This window comes from Hydra vulgaris, chromosome 13 (assembly GCF_038396675.1).
Source record: "Hydra vulgaris chromosome 13, alternate assembly HydraT2T_AEP".
Classification (NCBI taxonomy): domain Eukaryota; kingdom Metazoa; phylum Cnidaria; class Hydrozoa; order Anthoathecata; family Hydridae; genus Hydra; species Hydra vulgaris.
The window spans coordinates 34,792,301-34,809,997 of NC_088932.1; the positions used below are offsets into that span (position 1 = coordinate 34,792,301).

The window sequence follows — 17,697 nt, forward strand, 5'->3', positions numbered from 1 at the left end:
ATTAACAAAGTTTTATACAAAAAACAATACTTCTTGCAATGAAAAATCTTAATTATTGTTAAGAGTTAATGCTTTGAAGCGCACTAACAAAAATTTACTCTTTTGCAGCTCCACTGGCGCCCATCAGTGGTATACCGATTAATTTTAGTTTCATCTGACTAAATAACTTTCTTCCAATTATCTTCTGTAAAGTTTTCATATTTTTTTACAAAGTTTAATCTTGCTTTGATATTTTTATTACTAAGTAATGGTTTTTTTTTTCTTTTTAATTGCTCGAAATTTACTTTTTTTGAGATCTCGCTGCACTGTCCACCTGCTCACATTTTTTACTATATCACGTTGCAAAAGTTTAGCTGCATGAGATGTCGATTTTGCTTCTCCAGTAGTCAAAAATCTGATTACTCTTCTACTGTCTAGCGCACTCAACTTTTTTGGTCGACCGCCAACATTTTTTTTTAGAATATGTCCACATTTTTTTCTAATTCGTTGCACAGTACTTTGACTAACTTTTAATTTAGAAGCAATCTTACGAGTTGTATTTCCTTCTTCGATCATCTTTTTATTAAATCACTCTTTGTCTTTAAAATTCTCATTATATTAGAAAAAACTATCAAAAACAATAAAATTAAACAATAAAATTTATAAAAATAGAAAATTATTTTAGATATAAATATAGTCAATTGATTTGCTCACAAAATTATAAAATTAATTTGAGAAAAATAATAAAGATATTGCCTTTATCAAGTATGGTGCAAAACTGAGTCAAAAGATGTTACTCACTAGATAAAAATACTTGTGCATTGGGGTAAAAGAAGGATGTGTAAAAAGTCGTAAAAATTAGCACTTTATATATATATATTTATATATATATACACACACACACACACATATATATATATATATATATATATATATATATATATATATATATATATATATATATATATATATATATATAGAAAAAACTTTCGGACAACATCTAAGGGTTATATATATATATATATATATATATATATATATATATATATATATATATATATATATAAATAATATATATAATATGTAATATATATATATATATATATATATATATATATAAATATATAAATATATATATATAAATATATATATATATATATAAATATATATATATATTTAATATATGAACATCAATAAATACGAACTCTCTCAATACTAATATTTTTATTTTTCTAAGATATTTTCGCTAGATTATTAATACTAGCATCTTCAGCTTTAATTACAAATTATTAATTAAATTAAATTACAATCAAACGGTAAAGTCACATTTTGATGGCTTTTTTAAATTTCGCTTTAATTGGGCTTCTTTAATATTACGTAGGTATAAAAAATATGGTGTCCAGAATTGCGTCTTTGCATATTGACTATCATCTAAATTCAGGGGCGGATTAGGCTTTTGAAAAGGCCCGGGAAATGCTATCATGAAAAAGGCCCACCAAGTGACCTTTTTTTTTAAATCGTATTCGCTTGTAACCCCTCACTTTTAAACACTTTAAGTACATGTGTTATATTTGTATTATAAATTCATATTTAAATCGCAAAAACTAAAAATCATAAAAACAGTAACTTTTTTAATTCACCACTCGATTTAGCAAGTTCATCAATAATTTCATCGTAGGTTATGTTACTCGATATGTCCTTTTCAATGCACATCATCAACAGTGAGTTTCTTCGCCTAAAATATAAAAAGATTAAGATAATCTTATAAATATTCAAAATAAAGAACAAAAGAGATAACCTTATCTAATGCTAATTAAAAATTTAATGAAGTTTACCAATTTGGAAAATAAAAATACTTAAGCAATTACTAATAAAATTTAACAAGAAACCAATCAATTATATTTATAAGTAAATTTACACACCTGTTGCCGAAATATGACATGAGATTTTCTGAAGGACTTTTTTTGAATATTACATTCCAATAACTCAGAAAATCCGTTGCGGTCAAAACAACTCATATCAGAGTACAGTTCACCGTGTGATGCAAACTGAGTCGACAGACTTCTTAACACTGTGTCTAGAATATCATTGTGGACCTCTACTTCAAACTTTTTTAAAGGATCTGTAAGTGGATCATCATTTGCTAATTCTCCTGCCATTACTTTTCTTATTCTTTTGCGTACCATTGGCAAATCTGTCTGTATAACACAATCACATTCTTTCTCGTCAAGAATGGTTGCGGACACATTAATGAAATGGTCTGCAGCCACCTTAACTTGATCAAAATTGCGTGATTGAGTCTGAATTTCTGAAATAGTTGCTTTAACCATCTCAAACGCCTTTATGAAATTCAATCCAGACGTCTGTAGGCGTTTGGACAGTGGTGTGGTTGACTCCATTATTCTTAGATATACAAATCCCGTCAGTACAGTCTTATACTTCAATAAGGACGTTAATAGACACTGCGCATCATAGCGTGCTTCAACACTTAATTTAGCGGAAGATACTGCTATTTCCAGTACTTGAACGACGTCTGTGTATAATGCTCCTTTACCGTCGCGAAACGTACCAAAAAACTTTTGAAGGACATCGTGTTTGGACCTCCATCTAGTAGCACCGATAAGACGTTTGTGAATGTTTTGGCCATTTTTTTCTTTCATGTGATCAGTCCAAAGGTCCATTCTCAAGTAGGACTCACGAAAAAACATAGCAGCCTTTTGAAGTATACCAAAAAGTGTCATTGAAGCTTCATTACTGCTGCTGGCGTCACATACGACCAGATTTAAAACATGCGCATAACACCATGTGTGAATGTGTCCAGGAGACGCTTTTTCAAAGAATGTAGTAAATCCATCGTATGCCCCGGCCATATTAGACGCGCCATCAGTACTATCTGACACACATTTAGTAATATCAATGCCATTTTGTTTCAAAACATTTGACATCAATTTGCACAGATCACTGCCTTTTCCAGAATGTGAATCGACAACACCAATAAGTCGCTCCTCAACTTTGTCGGTAACGTATCGCAGGACTATCGCACATTTATCCGCTTGTGTTACATCTTGAGTTGTGTCAAGTTGCACTAAGAATATTCCCGCTTGTTGTACTTCTTCAGCTATGGCACTTTCATTAATTTAGCGATTCCTAATATAATTTGGTTTACAGTGGATTTGGAAATGAAAGTATTTCTGTTAGCTCTATTCCTCTTATCCTGTTTATCATTCAGCATGCCTTTGTCGATAATTTCCTTCAAATGCGCTTTTAGAATTTCATCGTACTTCGCAACAAGAATCACGATTTCAAGAAATGTTCCATGATCCATTCTGTCGTTAGCCAAAACATTGACGGCTTCGCAACCAGCCTTACCTCGATATGGCATACCACGTTTACCAATCACTTTGACAATTGACACTACTCTGTCCACGATCAATCTACGATGTAAAACTTGCTGTTTTCGTAGACTATATTGCTGACCTTGTACCATATCTAGAATGGTTCGATTAGCAGAGAAATGTAGATAAGCCTCGACACATTCTTGGTGTCTCTTTGACGATTCGTGTTCCACAATACGTTGATGAATATGAGTCCAACTGTTAAAACCTGTTACAAACGAACTTGGTTTCTGCTTCTCATTTCCATGTGCCAAACAAACACTGCAAAACAGGCACTCTTCTTCTTCTGAAAATGAAAGAAACATACGCTGCATACCATCTTAAGGACGATAATATACCATTTTTGAATTAAAGTGATGTGTTTCAGGCTGATGTGGGTGATATTTATAGAAAGTTGTCAGTTCATTCAGGGGAGGCTTATTGAACCAATCATTCACTCGGGTAGTAGTTTTTTCGTTATCACCAGTAGATTCAACCATGCTTGAAGAAGCTGTGGTGTTTAGAATGAGGATTGGTTGGGTCATTTTATTAGTGTCAGTATGAACGCCATCTTCATCATCAAGGTTTGTTTGGGTCTCTTTAGCAACGTGAGATTGAACCTCATCAACAGGCTCAGCATCAGCATGGTGTTGCAGGGTATTTGAATTCAGTTTAGAAAACATGGATAACAGATTTTTAGTTGTTTTAGCATCTTCTCGCAGAAGCTTTATGTTTTTCTCACGTAACTTTTCATGTCCACTTTTTCGCTTAGACATCACACCTGTAAAAAAATAAAAAAATAAACATTTGTATTAGCCTTTTAACTACTATGATAGTTTTTATTGATTATTTTTAAATAAGTGTTATAAATGGAAGACCTGCGACTTTATTGTTATTTGTGTGAAGTTTGTTAATCTGAATATTTTTAAAGAATATAACTTAAAATTTTAGAATATACTAATTTTAATATTTTTTAAAATAAACCTACATTTTATTAAACCTACATTATTATTACCTACATTATTATTAAACCTACATATTTATTAAAATAAACCTACATCTTCATTAATAATAAATCATTCATATTTATTTTTATAAACTGTGTAGGGATTTCTTGTTAATATTATACATACTATATAAAATATAAATAGATTACTTTTAATTTTTAAATAGTAAAATACCATATTAATAAAAAACTAATATTTGTATAAATACCTAATTACTTTTTTTGTTAGATATTTTATATTATATTTATAATATTGTTTTGATTAAGAAAACGTTTATTGAAATAATAAATTATAAAAGAAGCGTTACATTAAATTAAAAATTCTATATAAGATATGTATAATAAATTATTTAACGCGTTTTTATTTAACTCGTTTTATTTAAACAATAATCTATAGTGAAAACAAAGTTAAATAAAGCAAAATCTGAAGTAAATTTCAAACTCACAATTTTTTATTACTATTCTAGAAATTTATTTAAAAAATCAAAGAAAATACGTTTTAAAATATTATAAAATTTTAAAATGTTGTATTGCTGACGGCCCACCGGAAAATGTCCCGGTGTCACGGTGGCCTAATCCGCCCCTGTCTAAATTCATACCTCCATATTTAGGTCCGCATTTGTTGAACTGAATTTCAATTGCCTCTCGAACTTTTCTTTCAAATTTTTTAGGTTCTACTTTTAACATCTTTACTTGATCCCATTTTATAACTACACGAACATTTAATTTTATGATGTCAGATTGCAGATTATGATGTCCAATTGCAGATTCTAATTTTTCTTCAAAAACATTTTTTTGGTGTTTTTTGTTCTTGTTGCTATTTTCATTTTTGTTCCGCCGATGTATTTTTGTTCACACTCGCATTCTATTAGGTATACTATTTATAACGGGATGGCTATTTGATGGTAGTTTTGTTTTGTTGCGTAAAGTTAGCAAAGATTTAAGATTTACACTAGGTTTAAAGACTGCCCTGTAACCTGCATTCCTAAAGATTTTTCGAAGTTTTGGTGATAATATTGGGATCCACGGTAGTGATATAGTTGGCATATTTGCTTCGTAGTTAGATAAAATTGTTTCATTATTTGAGTGTCGTTTTTTTATAACAATATTTGTAAGGTTTTGTAATTTTTTCTTTTCATATCCATTTTCAGCAAGCACATTTATTAAGAAATTGATTTCTTTATTTGAAAATTTTTCAGAGCAAATTGATAAAGCTCTATGAATAAATCCTTTAAATATTCCTTCTAAGATTTTTGGATCATGGTTTGAATTGGGCTTAACCTGAATATTTGTTATTGCTTTTTTTCGATGAATGTTGAAATCATAATTACCTTTTCGATTATTGGTTAATTGGATGTCTAAAAAATTTAATCTTTTGTTTTCATTTTCCAATTCAGTTGTGTATTTGATGGCATGATGTTGATTGTTTAATATTTGTTGACAACGGATGGCATTATCTTTATTTGTAAATCTTGCGATTTTATATCTAACGGTGGATTAGAATGAAGCGCAATGTCGATTGCTTTATTTTCAAAAAATTGCAGGAAACCTTCCGCAAGTACTACCACGAATGAAAGTCCTATTGGACCTGAATCTACAAGCTCGTGAATTTCTTAATTCCATAAAAAATAACATTTATATAAACACAGTTCTATTAGTGATTTTAATTCTGAAACGCTTAGTTTTGTTAGTTTATTTAAATTTGGGATGTTCTCTAACATATTAAGAAGAATTTTTGTAGCCTTTCCCAGAGGTATTGATGGATATAAATTGACAACGTCATAAGATACCTGTATTTCATCGTTTGATATATTCCAAAGTTTAGCTGTTTTTACAAAAGTTGACGAATTTTTTAACTTTGTTATGTTTTTATCTAAAATTGGTTGAAATATATTTACTAGATATTGTGATATTCCATAAATTGGTGTCCCGATGGTTGAAACTACTAATCGCATAGGGTATGATTTTTCCGGTTTGTGCGCTTTAATTATACGTGGCGTTTAATTATACGTGGCGTTTAATTATATGTGCGCTTTAATTATACGTTTAATACATACGCGGCGGTACTGGCTCGCTTGGGTAAAGACTTTCATATTCTTTTTTGGTAAATCGGCCTTTTGTATTCAATTTTGATAGATAAGTTCTAATTTTAGTAGCAAATGTAATGGTAGGGTCCTCTTTAATTATCTTTGTTTTGCATATCTCTTGACGAATTTTGTCAATGGCTTTGTTGTTTTCTATTCTAACAAAGCCAGCTCCTTTATCAAACAGTATATATCAATGTTTTTGTCCTCTTTTATTTGTTTTAATGCTTCCCTCTGTTTATAATTTAAGTTACTGTTTTTTTGTGGTTTAAGCATTTTAAGTTGCCTCAACACGATTCTGCGTAAGTCTTGTGAGCTCTCAATTTTGTTGCTTTACTCTAGTTTTAACGCAGTGGATTCTGTCACTGAAATAATGTCTAAATAGGGTATATTTTGTATAGCTGGAACAAATTTAGGTCCTAGTTCTAAAAGATTTCTATGACTTTCAGGTATTTCCGTTTCACATAGTTTTTAACACGACATCTTTAAAAAATGAAGGAGTCTCAGCTTGTTCTTTTGAATTTATATTTTTCAATATATTAAATTTGTTGATCAGATGATATTTACATTTAACAAACATTTTTTCTCGGGATTTTTTAGTAACATTTTCGACAGATTATAATCATCTTGAGTTAGTTTTTTATATAAATAGTTTTGGATATCTTTTAGAAATTATATTTGATTAAAATAACGGGTTCTAGAATCGTTTTTAATGCATATTATTAAATCAAAACGGTATGTCTCTTTTGGTTATGTCTCTTCCTCTTTTGTTATTTTTTGGACATACTACTCTAAGTGATTTTGGTATTAATTTATGTTTTACACATTTTTAAAGAAAGATATATTGATTCTTCGATTTTGCAATATTTGTTTTTGCTTGTTGTAATTTTTTTGTTTCTTTCATAAAGTTTAGTTTTTGTTTCTGTATAAAGTTCATTTCATAACTGCGAACTGTAGAACTAATCGTTCTTTTCAAAAACACATTTACTAAAGAGTAAAAATTGTTAAATATATCAGTGACGTAAGTCAAGTTAAAACAGTGCTCAATATTGGTAGAGTTTCAAAGCTATTTTACCTGCCAGCATTGGTACTATAAAAAATTTGGATAGTCTTGCTAATTATTTAATATTAATTTGTTAAAAAGTTAAATTTTTTTTTCTTTAAAAATAATTTTGAAAAGTTCTTTATATAAAAGATGTAGTAGACAATTTTAAAACTGCAGCTGTAACGTTTAGCGCTACGGCTTTTACTTTTGAAGAGAATTTCTTCGGAGAGATATAAAACCTAAATGTAATTGTTTGTGTATCAATTATTACTAATGTCAAGAAGAAACAATTGTAAAAATTGTTATTATTGTTCTAAGGGAAATATTTGTGAAGTAATAGTTACAAAAAAAAAAAAAAGAAAGAAATTAATTAGGAATATAACAAATCAGTTTAGACGTTTTTCTTAGGAAAAAATAACTAGAATCGAAACTTTACTATGTCAGAATTAAGGTGGCTACCCACTATTTAAAAAAAATATTGATAGAATCGCTTTTTTACCTCATACTTAAACATTTTAGTAGCATTGGAATCAAAACAGATGAAAAAAATACAAATTTTTCATATTTTCACCATTACCTCATTAATTATGTGCAAAATTAACTTAAAAACAGCATATTTTTCAACAAAGATAACTAACTGCCAAATTTTCAAATTAAGTCAAACTTTTCAAAAACATTGTTTAATGTATGAACTATGTGCTGAGTCAAAAAAAAAATTATAAATTTTTTTTAATGTTCTGGAATTTGCAATTTAGTGTAATGCTTAAATTAAATACCAAAATAGCCCAAGTTACCCAAGTTTTTATTTGAATAGGATACCATAGTGTAAATATTTTTAACTCAGCACATTCACCTAACTACATTTTATCTCTGTAAAAAATTTCAAAGAAAAATAATAAACCAAACTAAAGATATCTTTGTTAGAAGATAGAAAATATTTAAATGGAGAAAAACACAAAAACAAATAAAATTAAGTCAAAAAATAGCATACAGCTTAAGTAAAAGAACCAGAGGCATAAAATTCATCCTCATTTTCATTTGTTTTATCACTGTAACCTTTTTTAATTGATCTTAGCTTTCTTCTACGTTTTTTGGCTCTGCTGACTTTTTGTACATCTCTCTAACGCGTTTAACATCAATATTTTGCATTCCTTTTAAAGTATACTTTCCAGGTACAATACCGATCTTTAAAAATATAGGGAGTAGTCCCTGGGAACCTTCATTAAAGCAAATAACAGCAGATGCTGCAGCCATCTCTAATGAATCTTTTCCTGTAAGAATTCTTTTTGAACATTTGGTCCATATCATACCATTCAGAGATTCATTTGCATTTTGTGTTTTACCATGCAAATATTTTTCCAGGAGCTTTTCGTTTGCAAGATCCTGATATGAAAAGATTGGTTTAAGGATATTTGCAACTGCTTGAGGAATAGTTATGTTAGACTTATAAGTGTTTTTTCCTGTAGCTAGGTCTGTGTTATATTTGCATCACGATTTGGCTCCTTTTGGACAAAATTCATGACGTTTGTTTGAGTCATCATTTTCACAGCAATGAAAAATGATAGCAACAATTGCTTTTTTCATTTTGTAAAGATTGTCTGTGTTTTGGCGTATTGCTAAGCCATAATAATTCTGTAGTCTATTAATTACTTTGTCGGTAAGGCGTCCTTTACCTGCCAAACGTTTACCATCTGTTAACAGTTTACCACGATGGTTTATTCGCAAAGTTCTTAGCCGTGCAACACATCGTTTTTGCACATGCCCTACACATTCTGTTTTTCTAATTTCAAAGCCTGGATAAGGATTTGATGTAACAACACTTTGGAATGACTTGGTATCTCCATCACCAATGTAGGTAGTGTATCGAATTTTTTGATTATTTATTGAACGACCAAAGATCTTTATAGCACCTTCTACTTCCATTGCACCAGAGCTGCCCATATGATTGATTTTGTAGTTGTGTCCGAATTTGCACAAATTGTAGTCAGCTGACCCTCGTTTCTTTTCCCATACTGCAACTCGTTTCTTTTTCGAATTGCAAGACCTACAGATTTTTGAAAGAACTTCAACAAGAATGTCAACACACTTTCCATTAGATATTTGGGTGACTACACCATTTAAAGATGTATATCCACGACATTGCCATGATCCATCTGTAATTGCAGATACATTGACAACTGTATCTTCATGGTAGTTATCATTGAGTATATTTTGTCTGATTTCAAATGCAGCAATTCTCATTGATTTTTCTGCTGCATCAACATATGAATCATGCAAGTTCTTGTTTGCAGTCTCAAATGGTTTTGAATTCATGGGTGGTGGCATATTCATAATAGAGCAAAATCTTTTCATTGCAGTAAAACTACAACCTATCTCACGAAAAGCTATTATTAATCTGTAGTTTACTTCATAAGATTTTAAACCATTTTTTCCATGATCCTCTATAATTGGTTTAGAAGTTAAAAAGTTTATACTCCAATCACATTCATTGTAAGAGAGAAGAAAACTGTGAGCAAGTCATTTTTTATTTTCCATGGCGTGAAAAATTTTGATTGCAGCTGTGCAGTTTGGGCACCGACCAATCAAACTAAGTAAATTAATTAGCAAGTCTGAATTAAAAATCAAGTTACAACCATCATTACTAGCTTCCTTTTGAATGTTATTTGTTACTTTTAAGAAAGATAAATCAATTTTGTTAAACGAAGTTGATGCATGTGAACTGTCGATAACAGGACTTACAGTTACTTTATTTAATGTAACTGTTGGTGTTTCATCTGGAGTTATGTCAACCTCAACAGATTTTCTTTCGTAAAAACGTCTTTTTTTTGCTCTTACCTTCTTATAACTGGTTTTAGATCCCATATTATAATAATATTATCAACGTAAATTCTTAATAACACTGGTGAACTTAACAAGATGTTTTTAAAAACAAAAATTACTAAGACAAATATGTGGTATGATTTTAGTACTTTTGGCAAATGGCATTTAGCTCGGAATTAAATTAACAGTGTAGACAACAACCTGGTTAAGATGCAGTAAAATTTGTGAGACAGTTTAGACGTTTTTCTCAAGAAAAAATAACTAGAATCGAAACTTTACTACACAGTAAAATAATTACCCGTTATAATTTTTAAAAACATAACGCCACTTTTCGTGTTTTATAACGTGTAGTTACCGTTATGTTCAATATATAATTCGTATGAAAATAACATAACGGTAACTGCCGTTATGTTATTTTCATACGAATTATACATTGAACATAACGGTAATTACCCGTTTTAAAACACGTTACAATTTTTTTATAAAACAGTTTGCTATGGAAAAGGACATTAACTGCATTCTATACTTATGAGGAAAAAAGTTTTTTTCATTCTAAGAAACTCCAAAATGCTGGTTCCTACGGAAATATTTACTCTGCTTGATATTGAACATTTAACAGAGTGAATATTTCTTTATTTATCCATGCATTTTGAATGTTGTGTAAGATTTCTATTTCTGTATAAAGATAAAATGTAATTAATGCCCAATGGCAGGTCATATGCTTTGCAAATACTTTTATTAGTATTAATTTGTAATCATTATAAATTATTCTATATATAGTATCATGTAGTTTAGCATCATGCATATATATTTCAAACAAACTTTACATTACTTCGAAAAGAGTTCAACAGTGCGTTGCACTTTTTTGATATGAAAATAAATTGTTCAAATCCACATATCTCTTGAAAAAAACCAAGCAACTGCCCAAAACAAGATGGGTATGATAGGTCCAATAAATAATACACAATAACTAAAATCACCACCATCTCACTGGTGCTGACTCATGGCTGAGTGTCCATCTCAAGATCGTGTTGACTCCTTATGCCATACTCCCTGCGATTAAAAATCACTTGGGGACCATAAGAACTTGGCACTCTTATGTATTCTCTAATAGACTCACACTAAAAAATATATATAATAGTATAATAGTATAATAGTATAAATATATATAATAGTATAATAATATTGCAAAAAAATCTTGTGAAAATTTTAAAGTACACATTCCAGTTTTTCACATACATTCCAGTTTAAAATCATTTTTGTGAAAGAATGAAAATGTTACAAAAAAAAAAGAGACAGAAGAAAAGTTATTTCATGGAAACATAGACATGCATGTTGTTTAATTCAAAATAAATTCTAATATTCAGGTGATAAACTTACATCCACTTTCATAAACAATTTATCACATATCTTCTTGGAAATGAGTTTCTGCTGGAGCTTTAACAAATTATCAGTGTGGTTACCAGACTCTGGAGAAATCCAAAACAACATGTAGTCAGCTGACCCTAGTCAGCTGCTTGTATCTTGACTGTAGTATCCTTGAAATCACCATAAAAACGAATTGCTGCATCCAGCATTAGTGTAGGAGCAAAACCAATTCTCTTTGGTATCTCACTGAATGTCGCATTATTAAATAGTTGTCTATTTAAAATAGACAAGGTTGGCTGTGAAGGTTTTTTTTTTTAATTCATTCTAAAATGAAAAGTACTAGTTGATTTTAAACATACAAGAGCTATAAAAACTATTCTAATAAAAACCGGAATAAATTAAGGGAAAAACTATTTACAAGAATATCTAAATAATATAAATATTGCTTAAATACATAAATTATATTTTTCTTACTTCAACATCGTTTAATAGCTGCTCTTGATTAGCTACCAATTCAGTCACAAAAGGTTAAAGTTTCCTATTGATATTTGAAACAGAAACCTGCAGAAGCCTTTTCACCTTTTAGCTGTGACACTTGGTATACTGTCGTTGTCGAAAATTGTTTGGCAACTTTTTAAAAATGAGATCCTAACATAACCAAAATATAATCTTACAGTTTATAAAAAAAAGTAATAGCAAATTCATGACGCTGTTTGCTAAACAAACATTAATGCATAAATTGTCAAATAAAACTTTTAAAAAACATTAACTCTTAAAATTTACTTATTTATAATACATAATGCATAAATGATTATCTATTTAAACCAAAAAGTACATGAACATAAAAAGAATAAAATCTTTAAATGCAAAATTAATACTATCACTTTTAGTATGAACAAATTGGACTAACAAATACATTATTAAACGTAATATTTCACTTACCCATCGTTGACCATAATAAGGATATAAGCCAAGACAAGTCGACTTTAACTTTGAAAAAAATATTTTGTGCAGAAGAATTCTATTTTCAATGATAACATGAGTTGGGATATGGGAGAAGCAGAATGATAACAGACAAGCCATTAATTCTCTGGCCACAATCTTATCTTCTACTACAGAGTTCCTGCTAACAAATTGTTTAATGTGTGGAGGAAAGTAATTAATAACTTGTTGTCTAACGTCACCAATAAAAGGAATTTTATCAATCTAAATCAATATGCAAGTAAATATTAATACCATAATATTAGGAGAAAGTCGTTATTAAATTTGACACGGTAAATAAATTTGACTTCAAATAAAAAAATGCAAATTTATTTTTATAATAAAAAATTTAGAACAAGTTATAAACTATAATATTTAATGATCAAGTGCTTCTTAAGTCAAAAAATGTTTTTCATCAATATCAGGATGTAAGCCTGACAATGGCACCGCCTATATAAAACTCAATTAACTTTAAAAAAAATAAAGAAGTATAAATTCCAAGTATTGAAAAAAAGCTATACAAACATATATAACAATATATATATATATATATATATATATATATATATATATATATATATATATATATATATATATATATATATATATATATATATATATATATATATATATATATATGTATATATAAAATTAGGCAAAATAACATTTACAAACTCAGTCTAAAATAATTTGTGACAATATTCTTTCAGTAAACTTTTGGTTGTATTTTCTCACTCTGTAAATAGGTGCATATGTACTTTATGAATGACTCCTAACTGAATTAGGCTATTTAATTACAAGTAATATATGGAAGTGCTGGGGGTACAATATAGATGTTACCAGACTCTTTAAAGTAAAATGCAGGCCAAGGAAAAGGAATATTTTCTGTTGAAATAGGTGTTAAAGGAATATTAATATCTTCAATACCACTAAAAAATCCTCTTATCTCATCATATGCAACAGACTGGAGCTGTGTTGTAATAAAAAACTTTTTTTAACCTCTGACTTGTATCTCTTTAATTATATAAACAAGAAATTGTGAAACACTAATAAACCACAAACATGACCCAAGACAATATTTAATACCATTAACCTGAATACGAGATATTACATTTTTTCTAAAATTTACTTAATCTAATTCACAGAGAACTCCATTATTCAACTCACCAGTATAACTGTAAAAAGATGATACATTGTTTAAAATCATTCCCTTTAGGGCTGTATATGGCATATTTTTAAAATTAAAATGTCTGATGTTTTTAATTACTTGGTGTTTTCTCTCAAATCCCATGCACATGTGGTATCGTAGAGGACCAAATTGTCTGGATTGATGTGGATAATGTATGAGGAAATGAAGCTTAAGTATAAATTTTTCTGGATATAATTCCATAAAAAGTGTATGATAAGCAGCTATTTTTCCTATAAGCAAAATAAATAAGCATCAGTTGTAATAGCAGAATAACATAATTGAAGTATATGAAGAAGTTTAATTAGGCATGAAAAATGAAGATCAACCACAGTGGTTTTCAAAAAATAGGCAAAACACGGCAAAGAGATAGCACCTGAGCACTTCCAAATTTGCCCTTGATAACTAAATCGACTATTACAGGTGGTTTTTCACTGTCCAGTGGATACTGAGAGCACTTAACAAAGTCATTTAAGCTATCTAGTGTAAATAAACTTTGAAAAACAGCGTTATTTAATTAAAGTTCTATCTGTAAAGGTATTAGACCTTCTAACAAGTCATGCATGGGATCAAAAAGTACTTGTTTTGTGACATCAAAATTTCTAATTTCTGATAAAATGCTTGCAGAATGAACACCATACAATTTTGACCATTTTTGACGTTGTTTGGGAGGTAGAAGTGGATTATCAAGTTCTTGGACTCTTATCTTATGTTCTTCTTTATCACAAACAATACACTGAGAATGTCTATTGTGAATAAACATATCTGAACGAGTAGAATTACAAACTCGACAACATCTAAGAACCTTCCTGTTAAAGCCTTCCTTAAAACCAGCAATTGCATTACATGCTAACGAATCACCAATGAAGTTCTTCAATTTAACTGTGAATCGCTTACCTTTAGTATCAGTTAGAGTTGAGGAATCAAATAAAGATAGCTCATTTAGAGATTGAACTAAATGAAGCAGAAGTGATTTCATGAAGATTTTATTTTTAACTGATTTAGAACCAGTTATTGATAAGGGAAATATTGAAAAAGTTTTACTGAGGCTATAATCAGCTACATTTAACAACTGAAAATACAAAACCCACAACTTATGGTTTCCTCTCGATTTATCTATTGGATTGGTTATACCTGAATCATCTGAAAACAATGAAATCAATATTTCAGAAGAATTTTCTAAACACTTATCATATTCAGGGGATATCAAATTAAACTTAAGTATTTCTTTAAATGAAATATAGCATCCCTGTAAGCCATTTTTAGAAATAGATTCAACTTTTTGTACATTAAAAGTATTTTTAAAATACTGCTTTCTTAAATATTCTGCTGATAATTGCTGGCAAATTGTAGATAGCTCTTCTTTTGGTGTGTTATCAGTTAAAATATCTTTTAAATTTGAAAAAATAATATTGACTACATTTTCAGAACATCTATATTTTCCTCACAGGTGTAGAGCTAATGCACCAAGCTTTCTATTCTCTGTTGGAACCTCAATGTCAATTTCTTCAACAGTGTCATCAATTTCTTCAACATCTTCAATCATAGTAATTGGAATGAGTTTTTAAAATGAAGTTGAAAACCTCTAACATTTTTAAATTTAGTAAAACTATTATCGCATACTACTGAACCTGCCTGACCATGTAATTTAAGATGAGATATCATTATATAATGTCTATATGTTTTAAAATCACAAATAAAACAATTTAACCTTACTTTTTGGATTGCATTTGTTAGTGGATTAGATGCGAAAGCCACTTGAGCGGTATAAGATAGTTGACTGGAAATGGCTGTCAATGAAGACTGTGAAAATGCACGTTTTTGAGCTAAAGCTTCTTGAATAAATACTGGTTCGGATACATCTGCTGCACTCTCTAAATTTGATTGGTCACTAGATTGTTGATGTGAAATAGGTGTCTCATCATAAGTCAATAGTGGAGGATTGGATGAATGCTTTGAACAATATTCTGCTGTTGAGATTGATGACATTTGGCAGAAAGAGCTTGAATAAAGTTTAGACTCTGGCAAAGACAAGGCCTCAACTTCCAGATTTTGCTCATTTAGAATGGCAACAAAATTATCTTCATCGACATTACATCCATTCCATGTGATTCCACAAATGTTCCCACTTGTACTAGCAAACTTCTTTGAAACTAAAATAAAAACATAACTTTAAATAAAAAAAAAACTTAATTTTTCTTCAGATCTGTCTCTTTCGTAGGCTATAAATATATTTTAAATTTATTTAAAAAGAGTTTAAAAAATTAAAAAGGTAATGTGGGGTAACTTTGACATTAGAATTTGACAACCCCACTTAAAAGCAGCAACTTAAAATAAAACATAATAAAATAAAAAATATATATTTATGTGTATAAATAAAGATATATTTTTATATATTATATTGAAATGTTTTGCAGTCTGCTTTTAAAGTTACTCTATGTAAACTTGATTAAGAATTAAAATGAAAATATTAAATAGCCTGCATATACATTTGCAAAAATTTTACTTAGGCAATATATTACGTAAAAATTTTATATTATTCTTAACAGCAATCTATAAACATTATTAAATGTGTATTAAATGTGTATTTCTGAAATATTTAAAAATAAATATGCATACCATTATTTAAAAAATCAATAATACTGCTATTATTAGCAATAACAATTTTTCGTTCTCCAAGGTACTTAACAAGAACAGCTTTGACCATTTTATCTTCTTCTTTGTTATTTCTTTTCTAGTTACAATATAAATTATGAAAGTAATGATATTAAACCATGTTTTGTATAAATATTATTTTGTGGTAATAATAAGGCACATTAACTAATCAAATTAAAAAATAAAATTAAAATAACAACAAGGCACATTATATAACTTATATAATAATATTACATAAGTTATATAATATATGATTTATATATAATATATCATTAATATATTGCATATAAATCATATATTATATGATTTTATTTAGGGATATATATGTATATATATATATATATACATATATATATATATATATATATATATATATATATATATATATATATATTTATATATATATATTTATATATATATATGTATATATTATATATATATATATATATATATATATATATATATATATATATATATATATATATATATATATTCTCTTCCTGATGATCCAGCAATGGTGAAACTTAAAGTTGGAGAAAAAAGTTAGATAAGTGTCTTTTACTAATTTATATATATATATATATATATATATATATATATATATATATATATATATATATATATTATATATATATATATATCAATGCATTATGGTATATATTTCAACGATTTATAAATCATTGAATTTTGCTACAAATAATCAACCTTATCTTATTTCTTATAAAAAATCCTCGTGCAGCAATTAAACAATTTTCAAAGATTCTTTTTTTACTCGCGTTTTTTTTACAAATACTTTTATGATGTCATATTATAAGGTGATGACATATTTCCAACCAACATAACGGTAAACATAACGGTTAATCAAACACATTACATATATATACAAATAGGCAAATAACTTAGACCAACGTAACGCTTTAGACAGATTAATTACTAATATCATAGTTTATAGACTTAACTGGTTTGGAAAATCCGTAAAATCTATTGTTTAACCTTTTGACACAAAAATAAAGCGTAAATGAAGCGTGACAGTGCACACAAACTTTTTAACGGCGTTTATTGCTAAGTGATAATGCAAACAGATTATTCCTTTATTTCACAGATTATCTGTAGTGATTATTTATAAGTGATTTTTTTTGTACATTGAACAGTGTTGACCGAACAATGATTAAACTTCACCGTTATATGTGTGGAGATAT

General features: G+C 28.6%; 2 protein-coding genes across 3 annotated transcripts; both read right to left on the reverse strand.

Moving 5' to 3' along the window:
• Positions 1-1,681: 1,681 nt before the first annotated feature.
• On the reverse strand, positions 1,682-3,688 carry LOC136089840 (uncharacterized). The gene is made up of 3 exons (XM_065815930.1): positions 3,261-3,688; positions 1,902-3,105; positions 1,682-1,714 (listed from the first exon to the last, which is right to left on the reverse strand). Exons 1-3 carry the CDS (start codon positions 3,686-3,688, stop codon positions 1,682-1,684), a joined length of 1,665 nt encoding a protein of 554 aa, XP_065672002.1.
• Positions 3,689-11,090: 7,402 nt separating this feature from the next.
• Positions 11,091-16,588, reverse strand: LOC136090113 (uncharacterized). Of its 2 annotated transcripts, XM_065816218.1 has the most exons (7): positions 16,463-16,588; positions 15,560-15,996; positions 12,809-12,882; positions 12,619-12,760; positions 12,151-12,324; positions 11,689-12,000; positions 11,091-11,429 (listed from the first exon to the last, which is right to left on the reverse strand). In XM_065816218.1, the coding sequence occupies exons 1-5, from the start codon at positions 16,548-16,550 to the stop codon at positions 12,259-12,261; spliced, it is 807 nt and encodes a 268-aa protein (XP_065672290.1). In that variant the 5' UTR covers positions 16,551-16,588; the 3' UTR covers positions 11,091-11,429; positions 11,689-12,000; positions 12,151-12,258. The 2 variants fall into 2 exon arrangements, with proteins under 2 accessions (XP_065672290.1, XP_065672289.1); XM_065816217.1 differs by having other exon boundaries at positions 12,619-12,882.
• Between the last annotated feature and the right edge of the window lie 1,109 nt (positions 16,589-17,697).

What these genes read in the sequence shown, in the direction of transcription:
- LOC136089840 (XM_065815930.1), bottom strand. Translation starts at nt 3,688, where the DNA reads ATGCAGCGTATGTTTCTTTCATTTTCAGAAGAAGAAGAGTGCCTGTTT. An exon ending in ATCGTGATTCTTGTTGCGAA is followed by an intron (nt 3,106 to 3,260) that starts GTACGATGAAAT and finishes AATTAATGAAAG; the next exon opens with TGCCATAGCTGAAGAAGTAC. An exon ending in ATGTCATATTTCGGCAACAG is followed by an intron (nt 1,715 to 1,901) that starts GTGTGTAAATTT and finishes TTTATATTTTAG; the next exon opens with GCGAAGAAACTCACTGTTGA.
- LOC136090113 (XM_065816217.1), bottom strand. Translation starts at nt 16,550, where the DNA reads ATGGTCAAAGCTGTTCTTGTTAAGTACCTTGGAGAACGAAAAATTGTT. An exon ending in TAACAAATGCAATCCAAAAA is followed by an intron (nt 12,883 to 15,559) that starts GTAAGGTTAAAT and finishes ATATTGATTTAG; the next exon opens with ATTGATAAAATTCCTTTTAT. An exon ending in CTTATTATGGTCAACGATGG is followed by an intron (nt 12,325 to 12,618) that starts GTAAGTGAAATA and finishes TGGTTATGTTAG; the next exon opens with GATCTCATTTTTAAAAAGTT.